Source organism: Oreochromis aureus, linkage group 20, assembly GCF_013358895.1.
Source record: "Oreochromis aureus strain Israel breed Guangdong linkage group 20, ZZ_aureus, whole genome shotgun sequence".
NCBI lineage: Eukaryota > Metazoa > Chordata > Actinopteri > Cichliformes > Cichlidae > Oreochromis > Oreochromis aureus.
In genome coordinates, this window is record NC_052961.1 from 10,042,502 (window position 1) to 10,070,010 (window position 27,509).

The window sequence follows — 27,509 nt, forward strand, 5'->3', positions numbered from 1 at the left end:
ATTGTTGATTTGTTACTTAATAGTTTGGACATCCTGGCTTACTTTTGTTACACCAGCTTCAGGAAAGCACACCCTGTTTTAGTTCCCTTTTGGACTCTAATAGGAACCATAATGTTCACTTTGTTATAGTCAATAAGAGTTTAAACTAGTGTTGAGACTGCACCAACATAAGGAAATAATTTAATGAGGTCACACATTCGAAGCAGATGGAGGCTATTTTTCCTTACACTTCTGTTGGGACCAAGTGAGTCAGGTGAACATCAGAAAGAATTCAGGTTTAAGGGACTGTCATATTTAAATGGGCAAAGGGACCTAAAAGCATATGCAAATACAAAAACCAAAGAAGAATAACAAATCCATGAGACACCACAATAAAGGACACCTGACGCTCTTTGTACTGAGAGACACACAGAATAGGGAACAGCTGGGTACAACAAGTGAGGCTAATCAGGGATAAAGAGACAAAAGAAGCATAACTAGGCTAAAGTACAAGATACAAAGGACTACCAAAATGACACAGGAAGTAAGTAAACACAACGGTCTTCACAAGACAAAATTGAGTAGGCAGGAATAAACTAACACAAATGAATTAAATTCTAATCAATAAACCCAAAGCCAGACAGACACCCTAAAAACAATAAAAGTTAAAAAAAATCAAAAGAAATCAAAACTGAGTCAAGACTCAGGACTACGACAGACACTTGCTGCTAGCATATCTGTCTTTGTAATCAAAGCTGTACCCATGGCTCCTAAAAGCCTCCTTAAACTAATTCAAGTTAAAGTGTGTTAAGCTAACTTGTCAGCTGTGCACGCACTGTGAGCTGTTAGAGAAGATACACAAAATACTTAATTGCTTACAGTGGTAAAAATTGCCTATTTATTTTGAGTCTCAAATACTAATTGTTTTTTGTTTCAAATTTTATGAATAACACACACACAAAGCATGTAGCCTTTGTATTTGTTGTACATATTAGTACATTTGGCTATGGTCTGTTAGTTTTGGATAACTTTTTTGATTTCACATTTAAACACTACAGACCTTTTGCTGTGGCAACACTTACACTGAATAACCACCACATTACTGCACAAGTTAACAATTGTTGGGGCATGTGAGAACACCAAGCGAACATTATAAGGAATTTTGTGCTGTGTGTGTGTGTGTGTGTGTGTGTGTGTGTGCAGGGGCCGCAATGTTCCATCATTCCATCCAGTGTTGCTGGTAAATGTTTCCATTTAAAAGAGTTTAAGAAACTTTCCTGATACAAACAGGGGAACTCACTTAAAAAAACTGTGCATAACAAATACATAAACAACATCAAGATACAAACTGGCTTTATTTATAACAGCACAATATATGAGTGCAGATCACCATGTAACAAAAGTCACACATTCATTAGTCAAGATTCATAATATAATAAAGGAGATGATTTAAAATGTTGTTTATGTGGTATTGCTTTAGCAGTGTGCCACGTGAAACATAAACAAGTAACAATCTTTTACTGATTTTAACCATAATATATACTTTAAAAAGTGTTATTCACAGTCTCATTCCTTCTTCCAGCAGAGGTCAGCCTGTAGTAACAATACAAACAGCACACTCTGCAGTCTGATTATTTAAAAAATATAAAACACTCTTCAGTGCTCAAAGCATGTGTTTGAGGTTAAATGTTGCTCTAATTCAGTTTTAAGAAAGCAGAGAGTAAAATACTTCAGCAGTTTTTAAACTTAGCAACACATCAACTCTCATTAACTGAGTTCATGTATTGCTTCATCGTCTTTAAAACCTAACACTTTTGTACGAAATCTGTTCACAGCTTAAAATCTAGACCTTTGAGAGCCTAAAAAGGCAGTCAAATATGATAACCTTTTCAAAGCATCATTAACAGCTGGAACAATGTGTTTTCTGGCTGTGACAGTACAGATACAGTTGTAGTGAGAAATTTATATACACTCATCATGGGCATGAATGTCATGGCAATTTTGAGCTTTTAATGATTTCTTTGAACTAGACTTTTTAAAGGGTGGAAAGACTTTTACAGCATCTTTTATGACTTAAAAAAAGAATTAGGTGCACAAGGGACTAATAAAGGTTATCTTATCTTAAGTTTGAATTTACTTTGGAGTTTCTCTAATCCACATAAAGTCAAAAGTATACATACAGGCTCAAATATATAGACAGACACAGATATACAATCACCCTCCTCCCCCTCTAAATGCCTCCGATGCACTTCCTTTATGTTGTATGGTGTGTTCATGTGCTCTCTGTGCTGAGGTGTTTTTTTCTGTTCTCAAACTGTCCTCCTTTAGGAGCTCATTCTGGTGTTCTTTTTTCTCCTCATCTTCCCAATATGATGTATGTGAAATGTATGTACAGTCGGAAGGGCTCCAATTTCACTGCATATGCAAGTGACAAATAAAGGGCTTATCTATCTATATACAAACATTCACTTAAATCTTTTCTAATCTTTTACTGCGTGTTGCTGAAGCTTCTACAGTGTCTTAAATTGACAAGGCCAAGGCTTGTTCTCATTTGTGATCGTAATTGATTTACAATTGTTAGTTTCTCTTTGCCACCATAAAAGTCATTCAACAATACTAATTGAATTAAGCAATACTCAAAACAACAGGAAACTAAGGAATTCAGTAACGATTTTAAGCTGCGTCCACACTGGAAGTGATTCACTCGTTGTGCATTGCTTTAAAATTGCCACCTAGTGGGCATTTCAGGTCCTGGTTGCCTAGGTGACCCACTAATTTATTTATGTCAATCAATAGTATTCTTCACTCTCATTGGTAGATGTCTTAAGTCTCTCACCTAAAAGTTTATCTCAGTTTATCTCACTGTCCATAGGGAAATTCCCATGGAACAAGAGTATCCAGCCAAAATTATGCCAGAAGCTTGTTGGTGGCTACCAAAGAGACCCAATATTAGTGCTGGTATATGTATATGTGTGAATCTTTATGTATACTTTTAACCCTGAGTGGATTACCAAAAATCCAAAATATTCCAATTAATAATGTCTGCTGTGTAATCATCCCACCCATTAAAAAGTCTATTTCAAAGAAGTCATTAAAGGCCCTAAATTACAGAGACATACATGCCCACAATGAGTGCATGTAAACTTCTGATCACAACTGTATCTACTTCAGTTTTTTCCTCCCTGCTCACTCTTCTGATACGTCTTCTATACTAACTTCTTGCTAAAATCTAGTGTGTGATCACAACGTGGCATTAAGCGACTGAGCCACAGATAAGTGCGCATTGGTCACAAGAGCAGACTTGTTAAATGGGACAGCCCATTCAGGGTAAGTATTCAAATTAAACATGGCAATGCCCCACGTATTCATTGCCAGAGTGACTGACAGGATACCCAGGATGTTCATCACAACGCCAGTTTTCACCTGAGGAACCAAAAATGGAAAACATAAGCTGTAATTTTGTGTAATATTTTCAAGGTCAAGAGCCAATGAGGATCTTACCATGTCTTTCACCATAAGATGTCCAGATGCGAAGGCAATCGAGTTGGGTGGTGTGGACACTGGCAGCATGAAGGCGTATGAACATCCTACTGTGGCAGGTATCATGAAGTACAGAGGGTTCACTGAGACATTAATAGCCTGTAGAGGGAAAAGATGTTTATGACAGGATGTATAAAAAGGCTCATTATGCTTATTTGAAGTGAAAATCCAGAATCTTACATTTAAAGTACAGTAAGGGGACAGTGGTGAAAAGAACACTCATTAGTCATTTGGCAAAGGCAGCATAATACAGAAGCATAAAAGTTTTATATACTTCATTTTGGAGCAATACTTTGCAAAAAAAGATACAGGAGCTGGTTTTGCATGGCTCCCTGCAGCCTGAAGTGCAACAAGATCATATTCACTGGAGTTCAATTAACATATAATACATAAAAGTAATAAAAAAAAATTCAAAAAGAAACAGAAACTAATATGGGCTGTAAATGCAATAACAGTCAATCACTCCATTCTTTTATTGTGTGCTTTGGCACCCTAGCCTACAGATTGTTTAAATCCTCAAGGCTTTAATCATCACTGACTACATTTCTGAAAAATCATGTTACAGTGCTGATATAAACTAACTATGTACAGAATAGTTACTTTTAATTTTTTATTAAATGCTAGTGTCAACATGATCACATGTTCACTCTATATGATAAAATTATAGACTGTGTATGAAGATGGAGGCAACTTTGCTAGTTACAAAACAATTGTATTGGGATCTGTGGGGAAATGGATGTTTGTAAGCCTCGATCTGTAAACTCATTTAACACTTTGTTGATGAGTTTATGGTCTTAATCACTAGTTTTAAGTCTTATTGTCAGCGCCACCCATTGTTTGTAACTTCCAGTTTCAAAACAAGATGATGATGGCCAAAATACTCAGCTCAAGGATGGGAATTCAGTAACCAGTTAAATAACAAATAATAACACCACTAATGAAGGTACTGCAGAATGGGGAAAAAATAAAAATATAGGAAACGCCATTCACTTGTTATCCCCATAAGATAAATGTTTTACAGCTATCCATCTAGTCTAGAACTAAATAATTATTTTAGCACGTGTAAAACTTCAAATACAGTAAAAGCAAAATGTTTGTTGTGCCTGTTTGTGTTTGTAATAACAGCTTAGTGTCCTAAAGTTTAAATCTAGCCTTTACATTTACATGCTATTAAGTGGTTATTCTTCCTGTGTAGGCATTGTTTTGGAGTACTTAAGCCCCAGATAATAATTGTCTAACAACAGTTAATGTCCAACAGGCTACAAACATAAGAACATCTATTGCAAAAGTTTAACAAGCCCACTAAACCTCCGAGTAACATAATGGACAAGGTCGACAGCAAAACTTGTTCACCCTTCACTTTGACTTCTTTATCTTGTAAGATAGTCGTCCAGTTTGTTTCCCTGATGGTCATCTGTGTCAGTGTGATTGCACTGACATTGTGCAATGAGTTTGTACCTTACACAGGTAAACTGATATGTGAAGATATTTTTCTCAGCTAAAATATAACACAGGAATAAAAAAATAATCTGATGATATACTTTCACTTTAATTTCGCATACAGTCTAAAACTGTATATATTTAGGTTGTAGACCAGCCTTACCAGTTCAGCAATGACAGGTAAAAATATGATAATGGTGGCAGTGTTACTGGCAAACTCAGTGAAACAAGCCAGGAAAGCAGTGATCAACATCACAGCTGCAGCAGGAGGGACTTGAGCCAAAGGCTGGAGGTGGCCTCCCATCCAGGACGCGAGTCCAGACTCCTGCAGAATGCCACATGACAGAGGTGAAAGGTTGAAGATCAAATAACAACATAATAAACCAAAGCAGAGAACTTGAATCAAACAAAGCACTGACAGCCGGAGGAGAGCAGAGACACACTTTAATAAACAGACTTAGTAGACTTTAATTTCCTCCATTTCCACTCTAAACTATAGAGGTTTAAAGAAACGTTAGTAAGCAAACTGAAAAATAACAGCATCCTTTGGTATTTTTGGGAAATAGTCCTAAAATATTTGCTAAAAAGTTGGATGCCACCATAGGCGCCATATAGCAGTTTTAGCTTAGCACAGAGACAGGAAACATTGTTTGTGTATTATATGTATTACATACATATTATATGTAACATCTTTACCTCACAAGCTTTGGCCATGGCGAAGCCGCCTCCAAGCAGCATAATGATATTCCAGGGAACCGATTCCTGGGCTTTTTTCCATGACAGGAGAGGCACATAAGGAGTGTTTAAAGCTGAGGAAAAGGGTGAGATGAAACAATTAGAAAATGTTTGTCATTTTTTGAAAAATGTAAAGGTTATTGTGCACCAATACAGTGTGAGATTAAAATCCTTAAACTTAATTGTTAAACTTTTCAATGAGTAATTAAAAATTGTGCTTCGGTATAAAATATCCATTCCTTACTTTATTTCTATTTTCCTTTTTTAGTTGCTTTGTCTTTATCTTGTAAAAAGTTTGACTTGACCTGGAGAACTCTGCACAAGAATTCCAATGTGCATGGACTATTGGTCCTGTGCGCAAATAGCAAATAAAAATCTTGAATCTTAAAGAGGCGGAAGAAGTATCTCTGGGTTTAGTGTTTTGATGAAAGACACTTTAACATATGGATGAGTTGAAGATCAAACTACCACCCAACTGCTTAGCAGGAAACCATATAGTCTACCATATAACATATTTGACATGTTAACATACAATTTTTAGTGCTTTCTACCAAATATTCTTTTGGAGTTTTACCATATTTTTGTATTTATTTGCTCCATTTTTAGTTTAATGAGCTAAAAGTCCTACTCTGTTTGACACAGAGTGAACCCGCTCTATTCGAATAATGTGACCCTCAGTGACAGATGAACCCCTTGGTTTGCTTTCTTTTCCAGCATCGAGTGGTTTATTTGACCAGCTGAACATAACATAAGCACTCACACACACACACACACACACACACACACACACACACACACACACACACACACACACACACACACACACACACACACACACACACACACACACACACACACACACAGTCGTTTCTCCATTTCAGCGGATGCTGATTCGCATTTGTATTCACATTTTGGAGTTAACCAAACCAATAAAATGATTTCCATAAGACATTTTTTTTGTCCACCAAGAGAAAGAGATTCACCAGAATTTGATTATTTAATGGACTTTTCATGCATGTAGCTACAACCCGAGTAATCCAAAATACAAGTACACAAACACACAAAGAAAAAACCCCAAAGTGTGTCCACATAGCTTTAAGAGATTATTCTAATCACAGAAACAGAGAAACTACAGTCTCACTTTCAGACGGGAACTTTCCTCAGACTCTCTAATCTATATTATTAACATTCCTCAGCTTAATTTCTGTGTTTTGCAAAAGCTGTTCTAGAAACAGAGACAGAATCTTTGAATTTTCCACAAATATCTGCTCTTAGATATTAACTTTTGACTTATCAAAGTTGTAATATTGCGACAGAAAATCCTATATATGGTAACAAATAGAACTGAAATCAGACAATGATGCCTCATAAATTGCATTTTAGCAGATATGCTATCACTAACCTTGAGGGTCGGACCACCATCTCAGAGAAGGTTTTTGTGAAGGAAAAAAGAACAATATAGACACAATGATGACACCGGTGACCGCGTCCGAAACGTACCTGAAGGACAACAAGACAAGCACAAAATAGAAATGGACACATAATAGAGCACAGAAGCAGAATACAATGTGCTTGCTTTCATACAAGGTTTTAAAAGTCAGCTTCTCTTACCCTTTTTTAAAAAACACAGACCAGCCGGTCACAAACTTTGGATCCCTTGTGAAGAGGAGAACGGCAAACAATACAAAAAAGAAAGAGATGGCTCCCTCTGCAAAGCTGAAAGCATGAATGCAGAATAAGAGTAAGTCAAAGACTCTGTCCTAGAAATTTTTCATCTAGCATCTATTGCATGAGATTTCAAGACATACACGAGTCCTCACTTTATGGGCCCTAGTTTTCTGTAATCTTCCTTTATCAGTGCCTTGGCTCTGGCTTCTGCCTGGGTTCTCCTGTCTTGTTTTGTGAAGCACAATCTGCAAAAAATTCAAAACATACTGTAAACATAGTCTCTCATAAAATAAAGACCTTACTCATGTAATGGACCAGTTTTTGTATCCTGTAATGCTGATAGTGTTATTGAAAAATTTAGCAAGAAAAGATACACAACCTTGTATTCAATCCTCCATAGAGAAATGCAATCCACAGCCATCCCCAAAACAGGAAGAGGAGCATGAGTGGGAAAGCAAATGCAAACCAAGAGCCAAAATTGATAAGATCACAGTCTGGAAAGTAGCTGTGAAAGACAAAATTATAACTGTTAAACACACTGAAACATATCACTTCTGTGTCAGAATGAGCTCTGTTTAAATGCTACACAAAAACAAAAGAGCTACCTTTTCAGCTGTCCAATCAGAATGAGGTTAGGCGCCGTGCCCGTCAGTGTGGCGGTTCCTCCAATACTGGCAGCATAAGGGATACAAATCAAAAACCCCTTCCAGACTTTGAGCTGATACTGTGCCTCTGCTCGGCTCTCCTCAGCTGTCCTCGGGTCCGTCAGTTCTGGTGTATCAGTCCTTTCAGAAGCATTATTTTACATAAAATGTGAATTATTACACAAACTTCAGAGTTTGCACAGCTGGATATTACTCTTTAGTTTGTATGGCAAAAATCTGCAAACTTCATATGTGTTAGCTTAGTTTTGTATTTTACAGTCTGTAAAATGTAAAGCTCAGTAATTAAAAAATAAATTGAACACAATAAAAGGGAAGTACAAAGATTAAAAGTTATTAGCTGATGCCTGCACTATGAAGCAGGATTTGGGTCTCAGAAGGGTTACTTAAGGGTTAACCTTGTTGTGAACCCTGATTGAAAGCAGGTCATGTTTACAATCAGAGAACATCACGTACAAAATCACTGCCTCCATTCCCAGAAAATGCATGGGCTCAGTGCTTAGGTAGCAGCATGTTTTAGGGCTTTATAGAACATCTAAAGTTCTTCTCTTTCTATGATGAGCCTCAGTCAACACAGATCTTTAAAAGCAGCTTTATTCCTCCTTTTTACCTGTTTGCTATAAGCAAGTTTAAAGCAATCATATTGTTCTGTAAACCTAAACTATAGTACTACAACACTGAAACAGGGTACCTAAGCATAAGGCTGAGAAAATGTATCAATCTGAATTCTGTTTTTTTGTTTTGTATCTGTTCATTACAGGTCAGTTAACACTGTCTGGGCTGAGGATGAAAGACTAAGGCAAAAACTCTTTGATGCACATGAAACAGCGTCACCTGCTACTTTAACAAAATCTATTTATAATTACGGTCAGATCCTCATATTTTAATGACAGGACTGTGTTACTTATAAGTCTGTTGACTTGCAAGGTCTGCAATTATATAACACTGTTTCAGTTTTGCATTCCACAGCACCGTCATATTCATGCAGCACTTTTTAATACTACACTACTGCACAGAGCTTTTCTAATATTATAGTTTGTCTTTGCAATTCTGCTGCAAGTAGACCTGTCCACATTTCTTCTGTCTGGCTGTGTATATGGCACTTCTGTCATATTTGTGCAGTTATTTATCAAAGACATCAGTGCAGTGAAATGCCTTTAAAAAATAAAAATAAAACAAAACATAAAAATGCTTCTTACCCTTCTGTTGCCATTATTTGTTTTTCTGATGGCATTGAGGGCAGTGAATGCAGCTTTACACTAGACTGACCTGCAAGAAAATAAATCAAATAGATTTTGACAGTTTGACATGTAACCATGAAACCGTAACTTACTCAATCTTCAAAGTGTCCAAACATGAGTTGAATTCTGAGTTTCAGCTCTTTTACAATGGTGTACTTTTGTTATATTTAATAGCTGACTTTGAGTCAACAAAGCCCCCTTAATCAATTACTACTTCAGGATTGACTAACTTTGTGTCAGACAGTGCATTGGAAACACTGCACAAAGTTCACATGTTAGATTATATATTAAAGGCTCTTCGGGACAAGGTTAAAACAATGCAACAATCATCTTTCCAGAATGAAACATATTTTGTGAAGAGACACGGTTGGATGATAAACGTTCAACCTGTCTTTAATTCATTCATTGGAATTTATGTTCATTATGTTCATTTGAGGATGAAGTGCTCAATGTTCAGTTGGCCCTTTCACAACAATAACCTTTGCTGCTTGAATGACTATGAAAACAATGAGACTGAATTAAACAATGTTTTGGTTCAGCCAAAAAATGATTTAAAATTGACCAAATGTTTTCTCTCATTCATAGATAATCATTTTCATTCAGTAAATTATTTAAGAAAACCTTGATTTGTCATCAGTAAAAGTGTGAAAACTGACAGCGTACCGTTTATTACGGCATTCTCGTGATCGTCGACAGACTTGCACTTTTGTTTTAGGGTTTCCAGATCACCAAACAGGCTCTCCAGGATGGCATTTGCGATAGGGAGCATCATGGCTGTTGTGGCGGTGTTACTGAGCCACATGGACAGGAAGGACGAGGTCAGCATCATTCCCAGTATGAGCCTGGAAAAACAATTTTGTCCACAATCTTAAACTCAGTAAACAACCCTAAGTATGAAAATAAAAATAAAAAAATAATAATAATTAAAATATATAATTCTATGCAAAAGATTCAGGCATTTATATGTTTTATTATTGTATCCCTCCCTGTTGCAGAATTTTCTGAATTAACTGTCTACCACATTTTGGGGAAACGTTATTTAAACAGAAGTAAAAAGGACATGTGTTAGGGTGGCTTAGGTGTTTTTGGACAGCACAGAAGTTCACAACACTGGGGAAATAAAATAAGTCGCAGGTATTACTTAAAATGGGATAAGTACAGAATCCTCATCAGCTTTAAACTGCCTTCTGATAAAGTTATTTTCTCACCAGGCTGGTTTTACTCCAACAATACTAAGGACCTTTAGGGCTATTCTGCGATGCAGGCCCCACTCCTCAATCGATGATGCCAACACAAGACCGCTGAGGAAGAGAAAATTGGTCTCGATGAAGTACTGAGGGCAGATTTTTTTGGCTGGAAGAATTCCCAGGGTTGGGAAGAGGCAGACTGGAAGCATGGCTGTGACAGCAAGAGGGAGGGCCTCCGTGCACCAAAACATAGCCATGAGCACCACCACGTAAAGACATTTTCCCTCCTAAAAAGATCAGTAACATGTCATTAATATTTGTGCAATAATACAAAAAAACAACTAAAAAACAAAACAAAGACTTAACAAGAAAAAAGAAAGCGGTGTACACTATGTTTTCAGTAACTTGTGTATCCTTCACATTATGTGTGTTTCAGAGAGACAACATAAATTTTTCCATCGTTAACATTTTAGTTTTAGATTTGCATTATTGACTCTTTGGCCGAATCAGATGATTCACGGAGTGTCCACAAACAGTGAAAATACTCCCAGCAAAAGCTTTATTGTGCTTAACCAAGAGTAAAAAGCATTCAGGTTGTGAGTGTTTTTAGCATTATTGACTAAATTTATTACTTTAAAAAATCTCAGTTTGTATGAGCATGTCTGTAAGTTTCTGATTAATCAAAACAAGTATAAAGATGGACCAAACCCTTTGCGAAATAGTCTGATTTTAAACACATAAATCTCCTGCTTGCACCTGTGTTATGCATTTCTAATAGGACAACCGTGCTTTCGTGTGTGCAAGTTTTTTGGAAAACGGTGGATGCATAACTGTGACTTAAAAAATTCACTCACCTTCTCCGGTAGAGTAAAAAGTAAAGGCAGAAACACGAGTGGAGTGAGCACAAGGATTAGCTGTTTGTGGACGCACCACAGCTTCTTGGACAGTACAGATATTTTCATCCCTGGCTTGAAGTTGTGCTCCGTTTAGGAAACGTCCAGACTGGCTGAGAGCAACCTGTGAGGCAGCACTTTGAAGCCCGTGGCTGAGCACAGAGAAGATTAACCAGACGCTTTGCTACAGGTTAACTCCTCCTGTGATGGTGTGTTAAATAGTCGACTTACTGCCAAATTTCCCAACTGAATGGACTCTTGCATGACAGGAGTGAGGTGTCTTCAGGGGCAGAGAGATGGAAATGTCACCTCTCATACGTTCATTTCAAAAAGATACCCAGGAAACTGCTGGACTGCAAAAATAACTGAATGCCTAACAGACCACATTTTTTGTTTCACACAGCATTTGACATTTTTCTATTATTATTTTATCCCTATAATACAAAAATGAAATCTGAATAAACTGTGCAGTTGACATGGTGGATCACTACAGGCCTGATTTTGCGTTTTTGAAAAATAAAATGGGCGGGATCGGGATCTGAATTCGGCACTTTCAGCAGGTACACAAATAGCTTAAGTGCAACAAGGAGACCAAAGGTGAATTTGGACCCAAATGCAGGAAACTCAAAACGGACCTTAAATAAAGTTGTTAAAGCAGTGCAAATAAATACAAAGTCCACAACACAAACAAAAAAGTGACCCAAAATCAAACAAAACTCAGAATAAACAAGGAACAAGAGGGAGGGCTAACAGACGCCTAAAGACTGAGGGCAAGGCTATTTATACTGTTTCACACACGTCATCAGCAATTTTTTTTGGTGGGGGGGGTGAAGTAGGTAAGTCAAAAAAGTGAAACGAGCGCGACAGGAACAAAGGTAGAAGCAAGAAAGGCACGAGACTACCAAAATAAAACAGGAAGTAACTTACTAAACACAAATAAAATACCAAAATGCACTTAAACTTCACACAGATGAAAGGAAGAAGGCTATTAAAGAATTATTATATTATTATCATATATATTATATGAAATAAGCCCTAAGCAAAAATACAAGTATCAATAAAGAGGAGCAAAGGCTTGAGATATAAAATCATCTGAAAATCTAATATAACAATAAGCGACCATAAAACCAAAGAGAAGACCCAATATTAAGCAAAAAGGTCAAGGACACAGGACTAGACAAGAAACCAAACTCCAGCCAAGGAAGCAGCTACAGTGTGCCTTTCCCAGCCCAACCCACGGGTAATGTGAGCTAACAAACAAAGCTTTATTTTTCACACATGTGTACAAGTTAAAGAACAGGTTATGCACCTGGTGAACTTAAATAACTAAATGGTGTGTGTGTTCCAGCTGTGTGCCATGGCTCTTTTACACTTCAAGAGTAAAAGGATACACCTGTGCATTCTCCACTAGTTCTCCTCCTGCACGTTTCCTCTGTGCTCCAGATGGACAGAGAGACACAAACTAGTCACACAAGACTATCTCAGAGTTGCTTGTTAAGCTTGTAAAAGTATCTAAACATGAATACACAATACCAAGAAATGCCATACTAAGAAGTCATAAAGATGGTGTGCTTTAAGTTCCGTCTATTCCACGTTAGCAATTTTCAACACTTAGTTTTCAAATACAATACATCAAAAAAATAAAAAAAATTAAACCTGACAAAGACAGAAACACATTAAATGCATTCTTGCTTCATTTTTTAGAAGAGCCCTATGAGTGCAAGATCAAGGGAACAGTTCACCCAGCCCGGGATGGGGTTACCGGGGCCCTGGCCTGAAGCCAGGCCCAGGGAGGGTGCCTGAGAGCAAGTGTCTGGAGGCCGGGTCTTTGTCCATGGGGCCCAGCCGGGCCCAGCCCGAAAAAGGGACATGGGCCCATCAAGGCCACCACCCGCAGGAGGCTCCGCATTGGCAATGTGTGCTGGGCGGCGGCCAGGAGTGAAGGCCCTGGCGGACTGATCCCCGGCTACCAAGACTAGAAATTGGGACGTGGAACATCACCTCTCTGGTGGGGAAGGAGCCTAAGTTAGTGCATGAGGCTGAGGGGTACCGACCAGATATAGCGAGGCTCACCTCAATGCATGGCTTGGGCTCTGGAACCATTCTCCTGGAAAGGGGCTGGACTCTGTCTCAGTCTGGAGTTGCCCTTGGTGAGAGGCAGCAGGCTCGGGTGGGTATCTTAGTATCCCCCCCAGCTCTCACCCTGGTTTTGACCTGTTCAACCTGCTTCCCTCAGGAGAAGTGCTTCAGGTGCATCACCACAAGGACTGACAGACTCAAGAACAGTTTCTTTTTTAAGAGCCATAACCACAATGAACTCACACATGCACTGATAACACAGTTCCAACCCCCATTTCAAGGACTTCCCTCTATAAACTACTATAAACCACCACTGTGCAATACTTAATTTTACATGCAATAACCCACACTGTAAATACATAACACTATTTATTTACTTATTTATTTAATGTTTTTTCTAAATACTGTTCATATGTACATAGTGCTGAAACGGTGCACCTCACCTCCCTTTCTCCTCCCACATGTTTGCACTGAGTAGGAGATGCTCTGTAACTCATTGTACGTCTGTATTGTGACTATAAAGGCATTCTATTCTATTCTATTCTATTCTATTCTATTCTATTCTCTAAATCCATAAAACATATATAAAAGGAAAAACATCAAAGATCATTTGCAGAGTGCAGAAAAGCTTTTTATTCTCAGAAACTGTTGACAGCAATTTCAAAGAAAACACTTGAAAAAGATAGCAGCAAAAGGAGTTTTATTTTATGTATTTGCTGCAAAAATCATCCACTGGTGTTGTATTTAGTGTTTACTGTGTCAGCATCCATGGGTAAGTTTGTTTTCCCTAGAACTTTGTGACTACTTCATAATGCTGCCACACAAAGAATACCATTAGAGTATAAATATGAGGAAACATAAAGGACATAACCCTTGACACAGATTGCTTTTTTCTTCCACTGCTTGAGAGATTTGTGGTTTTAAACTAAGTAAACACCTTTTGAAGGTCGGCTGAGTCCTCTGTGCATTAACCCTGTTATAAAAATGAGAGGTTTTAAAGGTCAGAATGGGCTGAAATCTGCAGAAGTTGTCAAAGGTTGCTGGCTTTTAAAGGGTAGAAGACAGAAACATTGTTAACTGTTTCCTTCTTCGCTCTGCAGACTCTTGAAATGTTTTCTACCACTACATGTGATGAGAACATAAAAATAGAAATAATTTGATTCCATTAAGACACAAAACTTAAAACCCACCTACTTGTGCCTGCATTCACATAATTCCCTAATTAGCTCTGCACATTTATAACACTGGTTCACTGTTTGCTCTCTGGCTGGCCTTCCCTAGTTTCTCGTGCCCCGTGTTTGAATTTCTATTTTATTTACTCACCTGTTGGAATTTGTATCTTTGGTTTTTCCATTGGCCATCAAAGGCTTGCCTTTTTTGTTTGTGTATTTAACTGGCTTCAGTGTCCTACATTTGAGCCCTCTTTCCAGTGCTATTTTTTGTGAGTCAGCATGTGCTGTTGGGGGCTGTTTTAGAAGATTCATTGAAGGTTTTTTTTTTTTTTTTTAAGTTACTTTCTTGACCAAGCGTCTAACTGGTTGACTAAAGTAATTTCATTATCATAGCTTTGTAAAATGTTCTGCTCCATTTAACCTAATTTGAAGCTGAAAAAATGTACTTACTTAATAGTTATATACTGAACACCCTGTTATGTTACCCAAGCATTGCACTAGTGGCCCCTGATTCTGTTTTCATGTTGAACGCTCTTCAGGTGCATTAAACACAACACATATGCACAATTTGAAAGTGTATCCAAACATTTTGTATTCATAGGTCATTATTCCGTTGTATTATTAGACCGCATCATACATGTTAAACGATTTTTGAAAGGTTGTTTTTTTAATATTTTTTAAAAAGTCAGTGTCATTCTGGATAAGTCAGCTGATGTGCTGGTTTGCCAGACTGTGATGTTTTCTGAGGATTTGCCAGTAGATGGTGGCCTCTGCACATAATTTTCCACACTGTACATGCTGCTCCCAGTGAGACACCTCACCTCTTGTATAATCTCTAATCCATATTTACAAACACAATGACGTGTATCCTGCGTCTGACTTTGTAAAGCAGGAGGAGAACTCAGAGGTAGGTATTCACTCCACTGTAGTGATTGAACCATTTATTCTAGTTGCTAGAATCCTGCACCAAAAATACAGGGAGTGCAGAATTATTAGGCAAGTTGTATTTTTGAGGAATAATTTTATTATTGAACAACAACCATATTTTAGGGGGATATCTGTGTGCAGGTGACTATTACTGTGCATAATTATTAGGCAACTTAATAAAAAACAAATATATACCCATTTCAATTATTTATTTTTACCAGTGAAACCAATATAACATCTCCACATTCACAAATATACATTTCTGACATTCAACAACAAAACCAAAACAAATCAGCGACCAATATAGCCACCTTTCTTTGCAAGGACACTCAAAAGCCTGCCATCCATGGATTCTGTCAGTGTTTTGATCTGTTCACCATCAACATTGCGTGCAGCAGCAACCACAGCCTCCCAGACACTGTTCAGAGAGGTGTACTGTTTTCCCTCCTTGTAAATCTCACATTTGATGATGGACCACAGGTTCTCAATGGGGTTCAGATCAGGTGAACAAGGAGGCCATGTCATTAGTTTTTCCTTCTTTTATACCCTTTCTTGCCAGCCACGCTGTGGAGTACTTGACGCTGCGTGTGATGGAGCATTGTCCTGCATGAAAATCATGTTTTTCTTGAAGGATGCAGACTTCTTCCTGTACCACTGCTTGAAGAAGGTGTCTTCCAGAAACTGGCAGTAGGACTGGGAGTTGAGCTTGACTCCATCCTCAACCCGAAAAGGCCCCACAAGCTCATCTTTGATGATACCAGCCCAAACCAGTACTCCACCTCCACCTTGCTGGCATCTGAGTCGGACTGGAGCTCTCTGCCCTTTACCAATCCAGCCACGGGCCCATCCATCTGGCCCATCAAGACTTACTCTCATTTCATCAGTCCATAAAACCTTAGAAAAATCAGTCTTGAGATATTTCTTGGCCCAGTCTTGACGTTTCAGCTTGTGTGTCTTGTTCAGTGGTGGTCGTCTTTCAGCCTTTCTTACCTTGGCCATGTCTCTGAGTATTGCACACCTTGTGCTTTGGGCACGCCAGTGATGTTGCAGCTCTGAAATATGGCCAAACTGGTGGCAAGTGGCATCTTGGCAGCTGCACGCTTGACTTTTCTCAGTTCATGGGCAGTTATTTTGCGCCTTGGTTTTTCCACACGCTTCTTCCTGTTGACCCTTTTGAATGAAATGCTTGATTGTTCGATGATCACGCTTCAGAAGCTTTGCAATTTTAAGACTGCTGCATCCCTCTGCAAGATATCTCACTATTTTTGACTTTTCTGAGCCTGTCAAGTCCTTCTTTTGACCCATTTTGCCAAAGGAAAGGAAGTTGCCTAATAATTATGCACACCTGATATAGGGTGTTGATGTCATTAGACCACACCCCTTCTCATTACAGAGATGCACATCACCTAATATACTTAATTGGTAGTAGGCTTTCGAGCCTATACAGCTTGGAGTAAGACAACATGCATGAAGAGGATGATGTGGACAAAATACTCATTTGCCTAATAATTCTGCACTCCCTGTAGTGTAAGTCTATGCAGACTGTAGAGCACAAGCTTATGCAACACTTTCACTTCATAAACAGGAATTAAGGGTGGTACACACAGGAAGAGCTCAGTGTTGTGGAATTCTAGTAAAACTGTTTACTTCCTCTTAACACAGAAGTCTCATTTCTGTTTTTGTAAAAATATGTGCTATTTTGTGGTACTGATCCAGAAAATGGATGAGTTAATCATAATGATACAAGCAGACATGATGGGTATTGATCTTCAGCAAGAGAGCAGTTAAGCATGTTTTTAAAATGTGAATCTGTAGTGGAGCAGTGGAGATTTTTATCAGAGTTAAGAATAAAAATAACGTAAGGGGAAAGCATTCAGTCTGTGTCTAAGTTTAAAATATTCATTATCTCCAACTTAAACTGCAGTCATAACACCGAAAAGAAGCTGCTCTGTGGGGGTGAAAATGAATGCTATTAATTTTGAAATAAATGTCACACTTTAAAGTAAGGAAATTTGTATTTGGCTGATTTATTTCTTTGATGTAATAGTGTTTCTTGGTAATAAATATTACATTATTGTTGGAAAGCCTGTTTATTTCCCCCTTAACGAATTCCACGTTTGTAAGGAAATACATTTGTGTCTTGAGCAGCAGAGTGGAGTATGTGGGTTAAACCGTGAAAAACTTGACAAATGTTTTCTGCCAATGCCAAACTGGTTATTCTGCTGTTGACTCTTGTTTTGACACCCTGGTACCTGAGGTGCTAACAGTCAAGTGCCTGATTAGTAGCACCCCTGAGCATGGATCTGCTACAGTGGTCAATTGGTGTCTTCACCAAGCAGGCCACATTTGACTGATCTGGATAGGACCAATGCCATAGGGCAACTTCACCACCCTGTCAAGAGTTGGAAACTGTAGGCAGTCCTGCAGATTTCCAGTCAAAGTTTGCAGGATGATATGACTGGCAGCTCTCTACCCAGACAATCTGGAATAAACTGAAAACAGCTAATCTCTGATCTCATAGGGCTGCCAGTAGACCTGCCATGACTGCCCTTCACAGCCAGGCCTGTTTTCCTCGTTATGACTGGAGGCAATCTCTTTGCAGAGCAATATCGAGACGGAATTCTGCAACCAGAGGTAATCCCACATCGCCACAGTCTAGGAACAAGCTCTGTCCTCCAAGATGACAACGCTCACCCCCACAGGGTGGGGTTTATCAGAGACTACCTCTGGAATTTGGGATTTGGGAGTGCATGTAATGGCTTACCTGCAGTCTTGACCTGAACCCCACTGAACACTTGTAGGATTTGCTTGGATGTGCTGTTCCTGCCAAACTGAGTAATGCAACCACGCTGGCTGACTTGACCAGCATGAGGAGGAGGTGCTAGGCTGTTGTTACTGTGTATGACTTTCCACATGCTACATGCTTTTGTTAAATGAATACATTGTGAAATCATGATATGTCTTGTTTCTTCAGACTCCAGTCATGTCAATACAGGGAGTGCAGAATTATTAGGCAAATGAGTATTTTGTCCACATCATCCTCTTCATGCATGTTGTCTTACTCCAAGCTGTATAGGCTCGAAAGCCTACTACCAATTAAGCATATTAGGTGATGTGCATCTCTGTAATGAGAAGGGGTGTGGTCTAATGACATCAACACCCTATTTCAGGTGTGCATAATTATTAGGCAACTTCCTTTCCTTTGGCAAAATGGGTCAAAAGAAGGACTTGACAGGCTCAGAAAAGTCAAAAATAGTGAGATATCTTGCAGAGGGATGCAGCAGTCTTAAAATTGCAAAGCTTCTGAAGCGTGATCATCGAACAATCAAGCATTCAAAATTCAACAGGGTCGCAAGAAGCGTGTGGAAAAACCAAGGCGCAAAATAACTGCCCATGAACTGAGAAAAGTCAAGCGTGCAGCTGCCAAGATGCCACTTGCCACCAGTTTGGCCATATTTCAGAGCTGCAACATCACTGGAGTGCCCAAAAGCACAAGGTGTGCAATACTCAGAGACATGGCCAAGGTAAGAAAGGCTGAAAGACGACCACCACTGAACAAGACACACAAGCTGAAACATCAAGACTGGGCCAAGAAATATCTCAAGACTGATTTTTCTAAGGTTTTATGGACTGATGAAATGAGAGTGAGTCTTGATGGGCCAGATGGATGGGCCCGTGGCTGGATTGGTAAAGGGCAGAGAGCTCCAGTCCGACTCAGACGCCAGCAAGGTGGAGGTGGAGTACTGGTTTGGGCTGGTATCATCAAAGATGAGCTTGTGGGGCCTTTTCGGGTTGAGGATGGAGTCAAGCTCAACTCCCAGTCCTACTGCCAGTTTCTGGAAGACACCTTCTTCAAGCAGTGGTACAGGAAGAAGTCTGCATCCTTCAAGAAAAACATGATTTTCATGCAGGACAATGCTCCATCACACGCGTCCAAGTACTCCACAGCGTGGCTGGCAAGAAAGGGTATAAAAGAAGAAAAACTAATGACATGGCCTCCTTGTTCACCTGATCTGAACCCCATTGAGAACCTGTGGTCCATCATCAAATGTGAGATTTACAAGGAGGGAAAACAGTACACCTCTCTGAACAGTGTCTGGGAGGCTGTGGTTGCTGCTGCACGCAATGTTGATGGTGAACAGATCAAAACACTGACAGAATCCATGGATGGCAGGCTTTTGAGTGTCCTTGCAAAGAAAGGTGGCTATATTGGTCGCTGATTTGTTTTTTGTTTTGTTTTTGAATGTCAGAAATGTATATTTGTGAATGTGGAGATGTTATATTGGTTTCACTGGTAAAAATAAATAATTGCAATGGGTATATATTTGTTTTTTGTTAAGTTGCCTAATAATTATGCACAGTAATAGTCACCTGCACACACAGATATCCCCCTAAAATAGCTAAAACTAAAAACAAACTAAAACTACTTCCAAAAACATTCAGCTTTGATATTAATGAGTTTTTGGGTTCATTGAGAACATGGTTGTTGTTCAATAATAAAATTATTCCTCAAAAATACAACTTGCCTAATAATTCTGCACTCCCTGTAAATGACACCAAACAAGCGTCAATTACAGCATAACCTGTTTGGCATTGGCAGAAAACATCTGGGAAGCTTTTCATGGGTGCAGCCCACATACTCAACTCAACCCATTTGATGGAAAATAAACAGGCTTTCCAAAAGTATAAGACTTTTTGCCAAGAAGCATTGTTACAACAAAGAACAAGTTTCCTTACCTTTTGTGCTATGTTTAGTTATAGGTGTTACTTCCTCATAAAAGAGCACCAGCTTGTTTTCTGGTCTTTCTCTCTCTTCAAACAAAACTATATAATGATCGATCAATATGCACAAGACTCCACTCAGGGGAAGGTTGTAGCATTGTGTTAACACACACCTGAATGCTCCAGACCAGAAAACTGCCAAATGTTTTGCATTTATAAAGGTGGTTACACCTACTGATGATCTGTTAATCAAGTGAATGTGATTAGCACCCCCTCAATGTTACTTGGCCTCTTAATTCCTATGGAAGCAGTAAGGGTGTGTTTAACTTTTTATAAACAAGACCTCAAAATCAAGAAAACTGCAGTGGGAAGTGTTGTTAGACTATGACATTTGAAAAAAGAAAAGAAGGAAGGAACACTTCCTTACAGCAATGACACGTTTACATTGTGATGCAGATTATCAAACGATGTGGGTTTCTGAATAATTTGGAAATATGATGACTAAAATCAATTTCTCCACAGGAAAAAGGATAGTGTGAGTTTAGTTGTTGCTCTGCATTTGGCCTCAATACTGTTTGGTTTCCTCTTGTAGGTTACTGAAACTGTCCCACAGGTTGACACATATAAAACTACTGACTATAGCAGTAGTTTTATATGTCCAGCTAATTTTACGTATAGTGCCACATTTTCAGGAGGAATTGAACAACTGAGGTCTGTTCTCTCGTTATTTCACGACTAACTAAGAGAAACTGGAACATCAGGAGTTGATTCCAAGTGTTAAACATGCATTTGGATCTCTAAAATTGACGTCCTAAAAGAGTGAAAGACGCCATGATTAGGTTGAAAAGCAGAAAAAACCTATTAGATAATTTGTCAGGAGTGGCCAAGTCAACAGTCTGGTACATACTTAAAAAGAATGAATGCAATTGCAAGCTCAACAACCACAACAGCCCCAAGACCACTGTGCATGCTGACAGAGTTATTTCCATGGTTAAGAAAACCAAATCTAATGAAGTCAAGAACTCTCCAGATTTATCATCATCAAAGTTTAAAATCTTCGTGCAGAGGTTATGCAGCAAGGAACAAACCACTGGTTACACACAAGAACAGGAAGGCCAAATTACACTTCACCACAAAACATCTAAAAGAACCTCAGGAGTTCTAGAGAAAAAAAAAATTGGTCAGATGTAACCAAGATTAACTTGTAGCAGAATGATGAGAAGGAAACACTATGAAGAAGGAGAGAAACAGTTTCCCAAGCAATACAACATTAATGAACACAGAGGAGGCAGTGTCATTGCGTGGGCATGTATGGCTACCAGAAGAACTGGGTCACTGGTGTTTATTGAGGATGTGATTGTTGATGGAAGCAGCAAGGTGAATTCTGAAGTGTACAGGGCTCTGCACTCTGCTCAGATCATCAGACAGTGCTTCACAGTGCAAATCGATAATGATTCAAAGCATACAGCAAAAGCAACCCAAGAAGTCTGTAGGTCTTAGATTTCAGGCAGGCTGCAAAAGATTTTCATCCAAAGATGAAAAACATATACTAGTTTAGGATATACTAGGCTAGAATATACATATACTAGTCTAGAAATACATCTGAGCTTTTGTAAAATGAAGGACTATGCATAAAAATGATTATACTTCTTAAAGAGTTGATACAATACTTTTGCTTTCTGTGGACGTTTGGTTTCTGAAACTAATTGTGGTGGACGAAAAGAACTAGGACACAGGAAAAAAAACAAATCGTGTACCTTTGCCTGTTAATGTTGACCTCCAATAAAAAGACGAGGTGTGTTTTTAACCCTGTAACGCCTGAAACATGAAATAACTGCCAGAAAATACGAATTTGTTAAAACCGGAGTGTTTATTATTTATTACATTTGAAAATTTACATTCATTATGTAGAGGTCTCAAAAACTGTGTTAAAATGTACATGTAAAAAAAAAATACGTGAGTATTGCAAAACTCATTTAGAAATAGAATAAATTAAAAAGAAAAAAATTCCCCGCTCGCGTGGAAGGGTGTGTGTAGAGGGTCTGCATTGTTGGTTCAGTGAGGCCACCTATTATATCTTTGCCTTGAAGATCTGAGATGAATAACCTGGATTTTCAAAGAAACACACACACAAAAAAATGTATATGTATATACAAGATACGTACATTGAGGGAATTATGCTGGAAACAAGACTGTCAGCTTTGACTGTAGGAAGAAATACCATCAGAGCTAAACAGGAAATGCAGTGCAGAGAAAGAGGGGGTTTGCCTACATTTACTCAACATCATGAACCACAGCAACCAAACTGTTGCATGGGTGCACATTATCAACTGGAGGAAGGCAGTGACATTACTGACTAACAGGAAATGGGGTTTTCACGCTAACTGTGTTATTTATGTACTATTTAGAATATTAGAAATAATGTCAACAGTGACATTAAGCCATTACTGTAATTATCTCTGTAATGTCTGTCCTCTACTAAAAGTTATACTCCCTGACTTCTTCATTAGTTAGTTTGATTTTTGTGCTAAATGAATTCAGACTATCAAAATGAAAAGAGAGCGCAGATTTTTATTTTAATAATTTTCATTATTAAAATATTATTATTTCTTCTTCACTCACCTCTTTTCACTCTCATGTTTATATATCATTCCACATGTAATCATTAGTTATTATCAAACTTCCCTGACTTTGTGAGCATGTTTTTGTGGTTTTGTGGTTTCTTCCTGTTAAAAAGGGAGATTTCTGATTCTCACGAAGTACTTGCTCTTTACCTTGTTATAAAGTGTCTAGAGGCGACTGTTGCAGTTTGGCTGTGTAGAAACAACAAAATGACAAATGGATGGGTTCGTATTTAGCACTGTTCTTGTTTACCTGAGCACTCAAAGCACTTTATACAACATGACCCATTCACACAAGCACTTTTTTCTATGCTTAAGTGCTTTCTATTTAACATTCACACTCTAATGGATGTATCTTAGATGCCCAAGGATATTTGGCATACCAGAGTGTGGCATGAATGTGTTCACTTAATCACAAACATAAATATATTCTTGAAGATGTCTGTTTAGGCTCTCTTGACTTGTACACAAATTATTTTTTTTTATTTCTACAAAGTCCGGGAAATATACTCTAAATCTGTATATTACCATGCTTTTAAATCAAACAGTCAAGACTGAAGTGGCGACTTCTATGTTGAATTCAAGGGGTTTAACAAAAGCATTGTATTAACTGATTAGGGATACAGTTATTTTTAAAGACAATCTCCCATTTTCAGAGGCTCAAAATGAATTGCACAACTGGCACAGGTTTCATGTACAGGTGAGCTCTGTTCGCCTGATATTTCATTGCAAAATGAAGCAGACCTAACATCTAAAGCAGATTTGAAGTGTTGAATTTATATTTGTACAGTTTTTCACTGTAATTTAAAATCTGAGTTCCAAAGAGATGTCAGTGCAGGGAGGCCATCATTAGGCCTCTGAATAAATTAAAATAAAAAAGACAGCAAAAAAAAAAAATAAGTAAAGGACAAAACTGAAAAATCTGGTACGTTCTTAAAAAGAATGACAATGAAGACAACTAAAGTAAAAATCGCAGAATCATTTTCTAGGTTAAGATAAACAACTTCACATGAACTAACTGAATAACACTCTTGAGGATGTAGGCGTATTATTGTTAAAGTCTACAGCTGCAAGTGGAGCCAGGGTGTTTATTGATGACGTAACTGGTAAGTGTACAGAGCTACACTCTCCCCTCAGAGTCAGCCAAATGCTGCAAAACCGATTCACTGTTGTCCACAGTGCAAATGGATAAAACCCCAACATATACAAAAAAAAAGTACCCCCAAGAGTTTTTCAATGCAAAGAAATGGAATATTACTCAAGGGCCGAGTCAGTCACCTGATTAAATACACCTGTCATTTAATACAAAACCAAACCACAAAAGACTCGCAGACAGCAGCAACTGAAGGCGGCTTGCGTAAAGGCTTGCGTAAAGGAGAGTGGAAAGACAGGGATTTAGTAATGTCCGTGGCTTCTATACTCCTGTCAGTCATTGACTACAAAAATGTTCATCCAATAATTAGAGGAATTCCTTATATTTGACATTGTTATTTTGTATCATTATTTGTGAGCCTCTGAAAATGGGGTATTAGGAAACAGCTAAACCCTTTGAATTGAAACTGAAAGCCGTCACTTTAACCACATCTTGAACTTTTCTAGGGGTGGTAAATAAAGGCAAGGACACTTAAAAACATATCTGAGTTTCGAATTTAAAAAGTCGAATTTCTTCTTTACTTGTCTCTGTGGTTTTTTCACACAGTTCTAGTTTTAGCCTTATCTGTTTTTACCTACATATGTTTCCACCAGATGTGTTTCCAGGTCCCTAAAACCACAACGTTTTCAGACAGAATGCATGAACTTTTTTTTTTCTTGATAAAAACTGATAAGACATAAATGTTTTAATTCTTTTGCTCCCTCAGCTCAGGGTACACATTCTACTTTAAATATCAGTTTACATGGAAGAAATTTTAGCTTCACCGCTGATTCTGTTTTGAAACCAGAAAAGACTGTGATGTTTGATTTTTGTAAGTGTGTTGAAAATCAAGTCTTATCCCTTTTCTATCTGTTTTGATTAAACTTACCTAACTTAACCAATAGTTTCTTTCTAAACTGTCTATGATGATTTTTTGAAAGGCAATAATTTAGGGTAGCAATCCCGAGCCTGTAAATTACAGATGAAGTCCTGTGTAATTCTCTTTTTGCTTTTGTTTCACTTTGTTTACTTTACATTTGGAAACTGTCCTCTCAATAAAAAAGACACTATTAGTTTGGTAGGCATTGCAAGACCAAAATTTGGTCAATTTTAGGGGCAAGGGGTCAAGTTGCTGACTGTGACCTAGGAAATGGGAAATAATTAATAACTTTATTTTTATTATTTATGAAGGAGCAGGGATGTATGCACCAAAAAAACACAGTTTTTTTTAACCACCAACAGCGGTTGTTCTTTTCCCCAAAAATCAAAACCCACCTACTGGAAACACACTGAGGAAAATCCCCTAAGCTTCATGAGAGATTAGTCATTTAAAATCAACCCTATTTTTTTCTTTAATGTAAATGTGGGGTTTTTGTGTGGGGTTAAACCTAAAGGTATCTATGTTAGCAATAGTAATGCTGTTATATAGATGGTTTCAAAAGGTACAAACAAACAATGTGAAACGGTTTCATGTGTCATTAAGAGGTCATGAACAAATGTTTTTGGTTCAGTTGTTACTTAGAAGACTTAGCAACCGTCAAATTATTAAGTGGCTGTGATTAAAGAAGTCATTTTTGAATGTATTTACCCCATGGTATCTGTGATCAGGTGCTAGTAAAATAGGCTTAAAACTGTTTAAGTATCTGAAGTGCTGCGTGTACATCCCCTTAAATATTTTGATTAATTTCTCCTCTGTGTGCAGAAAAATAAAAGAATATATTTACCCAGATGATGATTAGAGACAGGACTATTTTGGCAAGGGCCACTGCCAAATAGCCAGCTATGCTCCACGTGACTGGCAGGTCCAGGACTTGTGTTTGGCAGGGCGGACTGGTCAGAGTTGCCATTGTTGTGTTCAAATAATTCAGTGTCGTCAGTGGAGCTGTGGGCGCGCACTCTGTATTTAGACAACATAAAATAAAAAATCACTATAGCACAAAGTGATGTTATTTGTATATCAGTTTGAATTGATTTCAAATTACTTCCTGAAAAACTGTGATATCAGTTATGGGTTACAGATGTGGTTTAATTAAACATTTTCCCATTAGCAAAATATTTGCTTGAGTTAATCAAAGAGCCTGAATGGAAAAAATGCTCTTTAAATGTCACAGTGGAAAAAGTGTGATTTCTGGAGTTGCTTTTCCTGCCTTTTGATGTGGCATCATGGCAGTTTGCAGAGGCAAAGCGGGGGTTAAATTATGTAAGATTGTTAGATAGATTTAACTTCCTGAGACTTCCTGAGACTTCCTGAGATGTGTGTGAACATTATATGATGCACTATATGAGGGCTTTGATGCCACTTACACTTACAGGTCTGCTCAGTAGTGTTTTATACTTTGTTAAGCAATGTTGACTTTATTGTGCTATAAAATCATTGTCCCATATGAGGACATATCTGTATATATATTTTACATTATATTTATGTTTATCATATACAGTTTCATTAACACCTCACTGTATGTATAAACAAATTTAAATTAGCAACTATTTGTTCAATATTTACAGTTCCTGAAAAACCTTTAACATTCTGTATATCCTACAGAGCTTTAACTGCCCTGTAGGAAGAAGATGCTTTGCCATAACAAACTCAGTAATCAAAAAGTCTGACTTTGTCTCTCAGGATCAACAAATGTGTCAATACATTGTCTAGGCTCATATGTAGCTCAGTTTCAATGCGCTACCTGAGGTAGCGAAAACTCATATTGCTGCCAGGGATATTTAATTGAAAGCTTACCAGTAACGATCAGGCTGACTTTGTGATTCTGGTTTTGACCCCCTACATCTGCGGTGGTGACACACTCGTAATCGCCTGAATCGGCAGGTGAAACCTTCCGCAGAAGTAGATTGTGCTTCTCCCCAAATGTGACCTCCCGAGAAACGTTGTAGTACACTGGATTATCATTCTTACCCCTCCTGATAATGCCATGTTTATTCCCATTTTTTACCTGTTAAATAACAAACACAAGCAGTTTTGATGTTTCCAAAATTTACATCTACAAAATACAATCTACACTTTTAAGCCTGAAGTAAATGACTAACCTTGTACCATGCCACAGAGAGGAAATGTTTGTTGTTTTCAGCAATTGGACACTCAAGAGAGACATCTTCATTGCAGCTTCTTTCAATATTGATTTTACTCTGGCTCGCATAATGCAACAGCAACAGCTGAGATAAACAAACCACGGCGTTCAGAGAGAAGAGAGCTACAGTTTGAATATTTGGAAGCACCTGCAAAAACCTTAAAAGACTGAGTTTTGATGATCCTCTAAAATTCTGATTTAACTCACCTTGATGAGCAATGTCAGCCTGCACATCTTTTACAAGTCAATCAACACTTGAGTTCACTGTAACAAGTGTTTCTCCTTTTCCTTGAAAGTGAGTCATAGTTTACCAGTTTCCTGTAAAAGGGGCTGTTTAAGCAGAGCATATTAATGGGAGGTATTTACTGAGTGGAAAAGCATGCCCCCATGTGGTGCAGTGTGTGTGTGTGTGTATACAGTGTACCACAGTA

General features: G+C 38.1%; 2 protein-coding genes across 2 annotated transcripts; both read right to left on the minus strand.

The window, feature by feature from the left end:
* Window positions 1-1,315: 1,315 nt before the first annotated feature.
* Window positions 1,316-12,051, minus strand: slc13a3 (solute carrier family 13 member 3). Its single transcript, XM_031735876.2, has 13 exons — window positions 11,307-12,051; window positions 10,474-10,739; window positions 9,929-10,107; window positions 9,224-9,293; window positions 7,968-8,147; window positions 7,742-7,867; window positions 7,515-7,607; window positions 7,306-7,410; window positions 7,097-7,194; window positions 5,656-5,768; window positions 5,123-5,284; window positions 3,481-3,618; window positions 1,316-3,402 (listed from the first exon to the last, which is right to left on the minus strand). Exons 1-13 carry the CDS (start codon window positions 11,412-11,414, stop codon window positions 3,220-3,222), a joined length of 1,821 nt encoding a protein of 606 aa, XP_031591736.1. The 5' UTR covers window positions 11,415-12,051; the 3' UTR covers window positions 1,316-3,219.
* A 10,052-nt stretch (window positions 12,052-22,103) lies between these two features.
* LOC120435111 lies at window positions 22,104-27,416 on the minus strand. The gene is made up of 5 exons (XM_039604073.1): window positions 27,286-27,416; window positions 27,038-27,163; window positions 26,733-26,943; window positions 25,723-25,895; window positions 22,104-22,351 (listed from the first exon to the last, which is right to left on the minus strand). The coding sequence occupies exons 1-5, from the start codon at window positions 27,310-27,312 to the stop codon at window positions 22,301-22,303; spliced, it is 588 nt and encodes a 195-aa protein (XP_039460007.1). The 5' UTR covers window positions 27,313-27,416; the 3' UTR covers window positions 22,104-22,300.
* Window positions 27,417-27,509: the final 93 nt, after the last annotated feature.

Coding starts and splice junctions, on each gene's coding strand:
- LOC120435111 (XM_039604073.1), bottom strand. CDS start 27,312: ATGTGCAGGCTGACATTGCTCATCAAG. Junction 27,164..27,285: donor GGCTGACATTGCTCATCAAG/GTGAGTTAAATC, acceptor TGTTTATCTCAG/CTGTTGCTGTTGCATTATGC. Junction 25,896..26,732: donor AGTCAGCCTGATCGTTACTG/GTAAGCTTTCAA, acceptor GTCTAAATACAG/AGTGCGCGCCCACAGCTCCA.
- slc13a3 (XM_031735876.2), bottom strand. CDS start 11,414: ATGAAAATATCTGTACTGTCCAAGAAGCTGTGGTGCGTCCACAAACAG. Junction 5,769..7,096: donor ATGGTGGTCCGACCCTCAAG/GTTAGTGATAGC, acceptor CCTTTTCCTCAG/CTTTAAACACTCCTTATGTG. Junction 3,403..3,480: donor ATCTTATGGTGAAAGACATG/GTAAGATCCTCA, acceptor TTGGTTCCTCAG/GTGAAAACTGGCGTTGTGAT.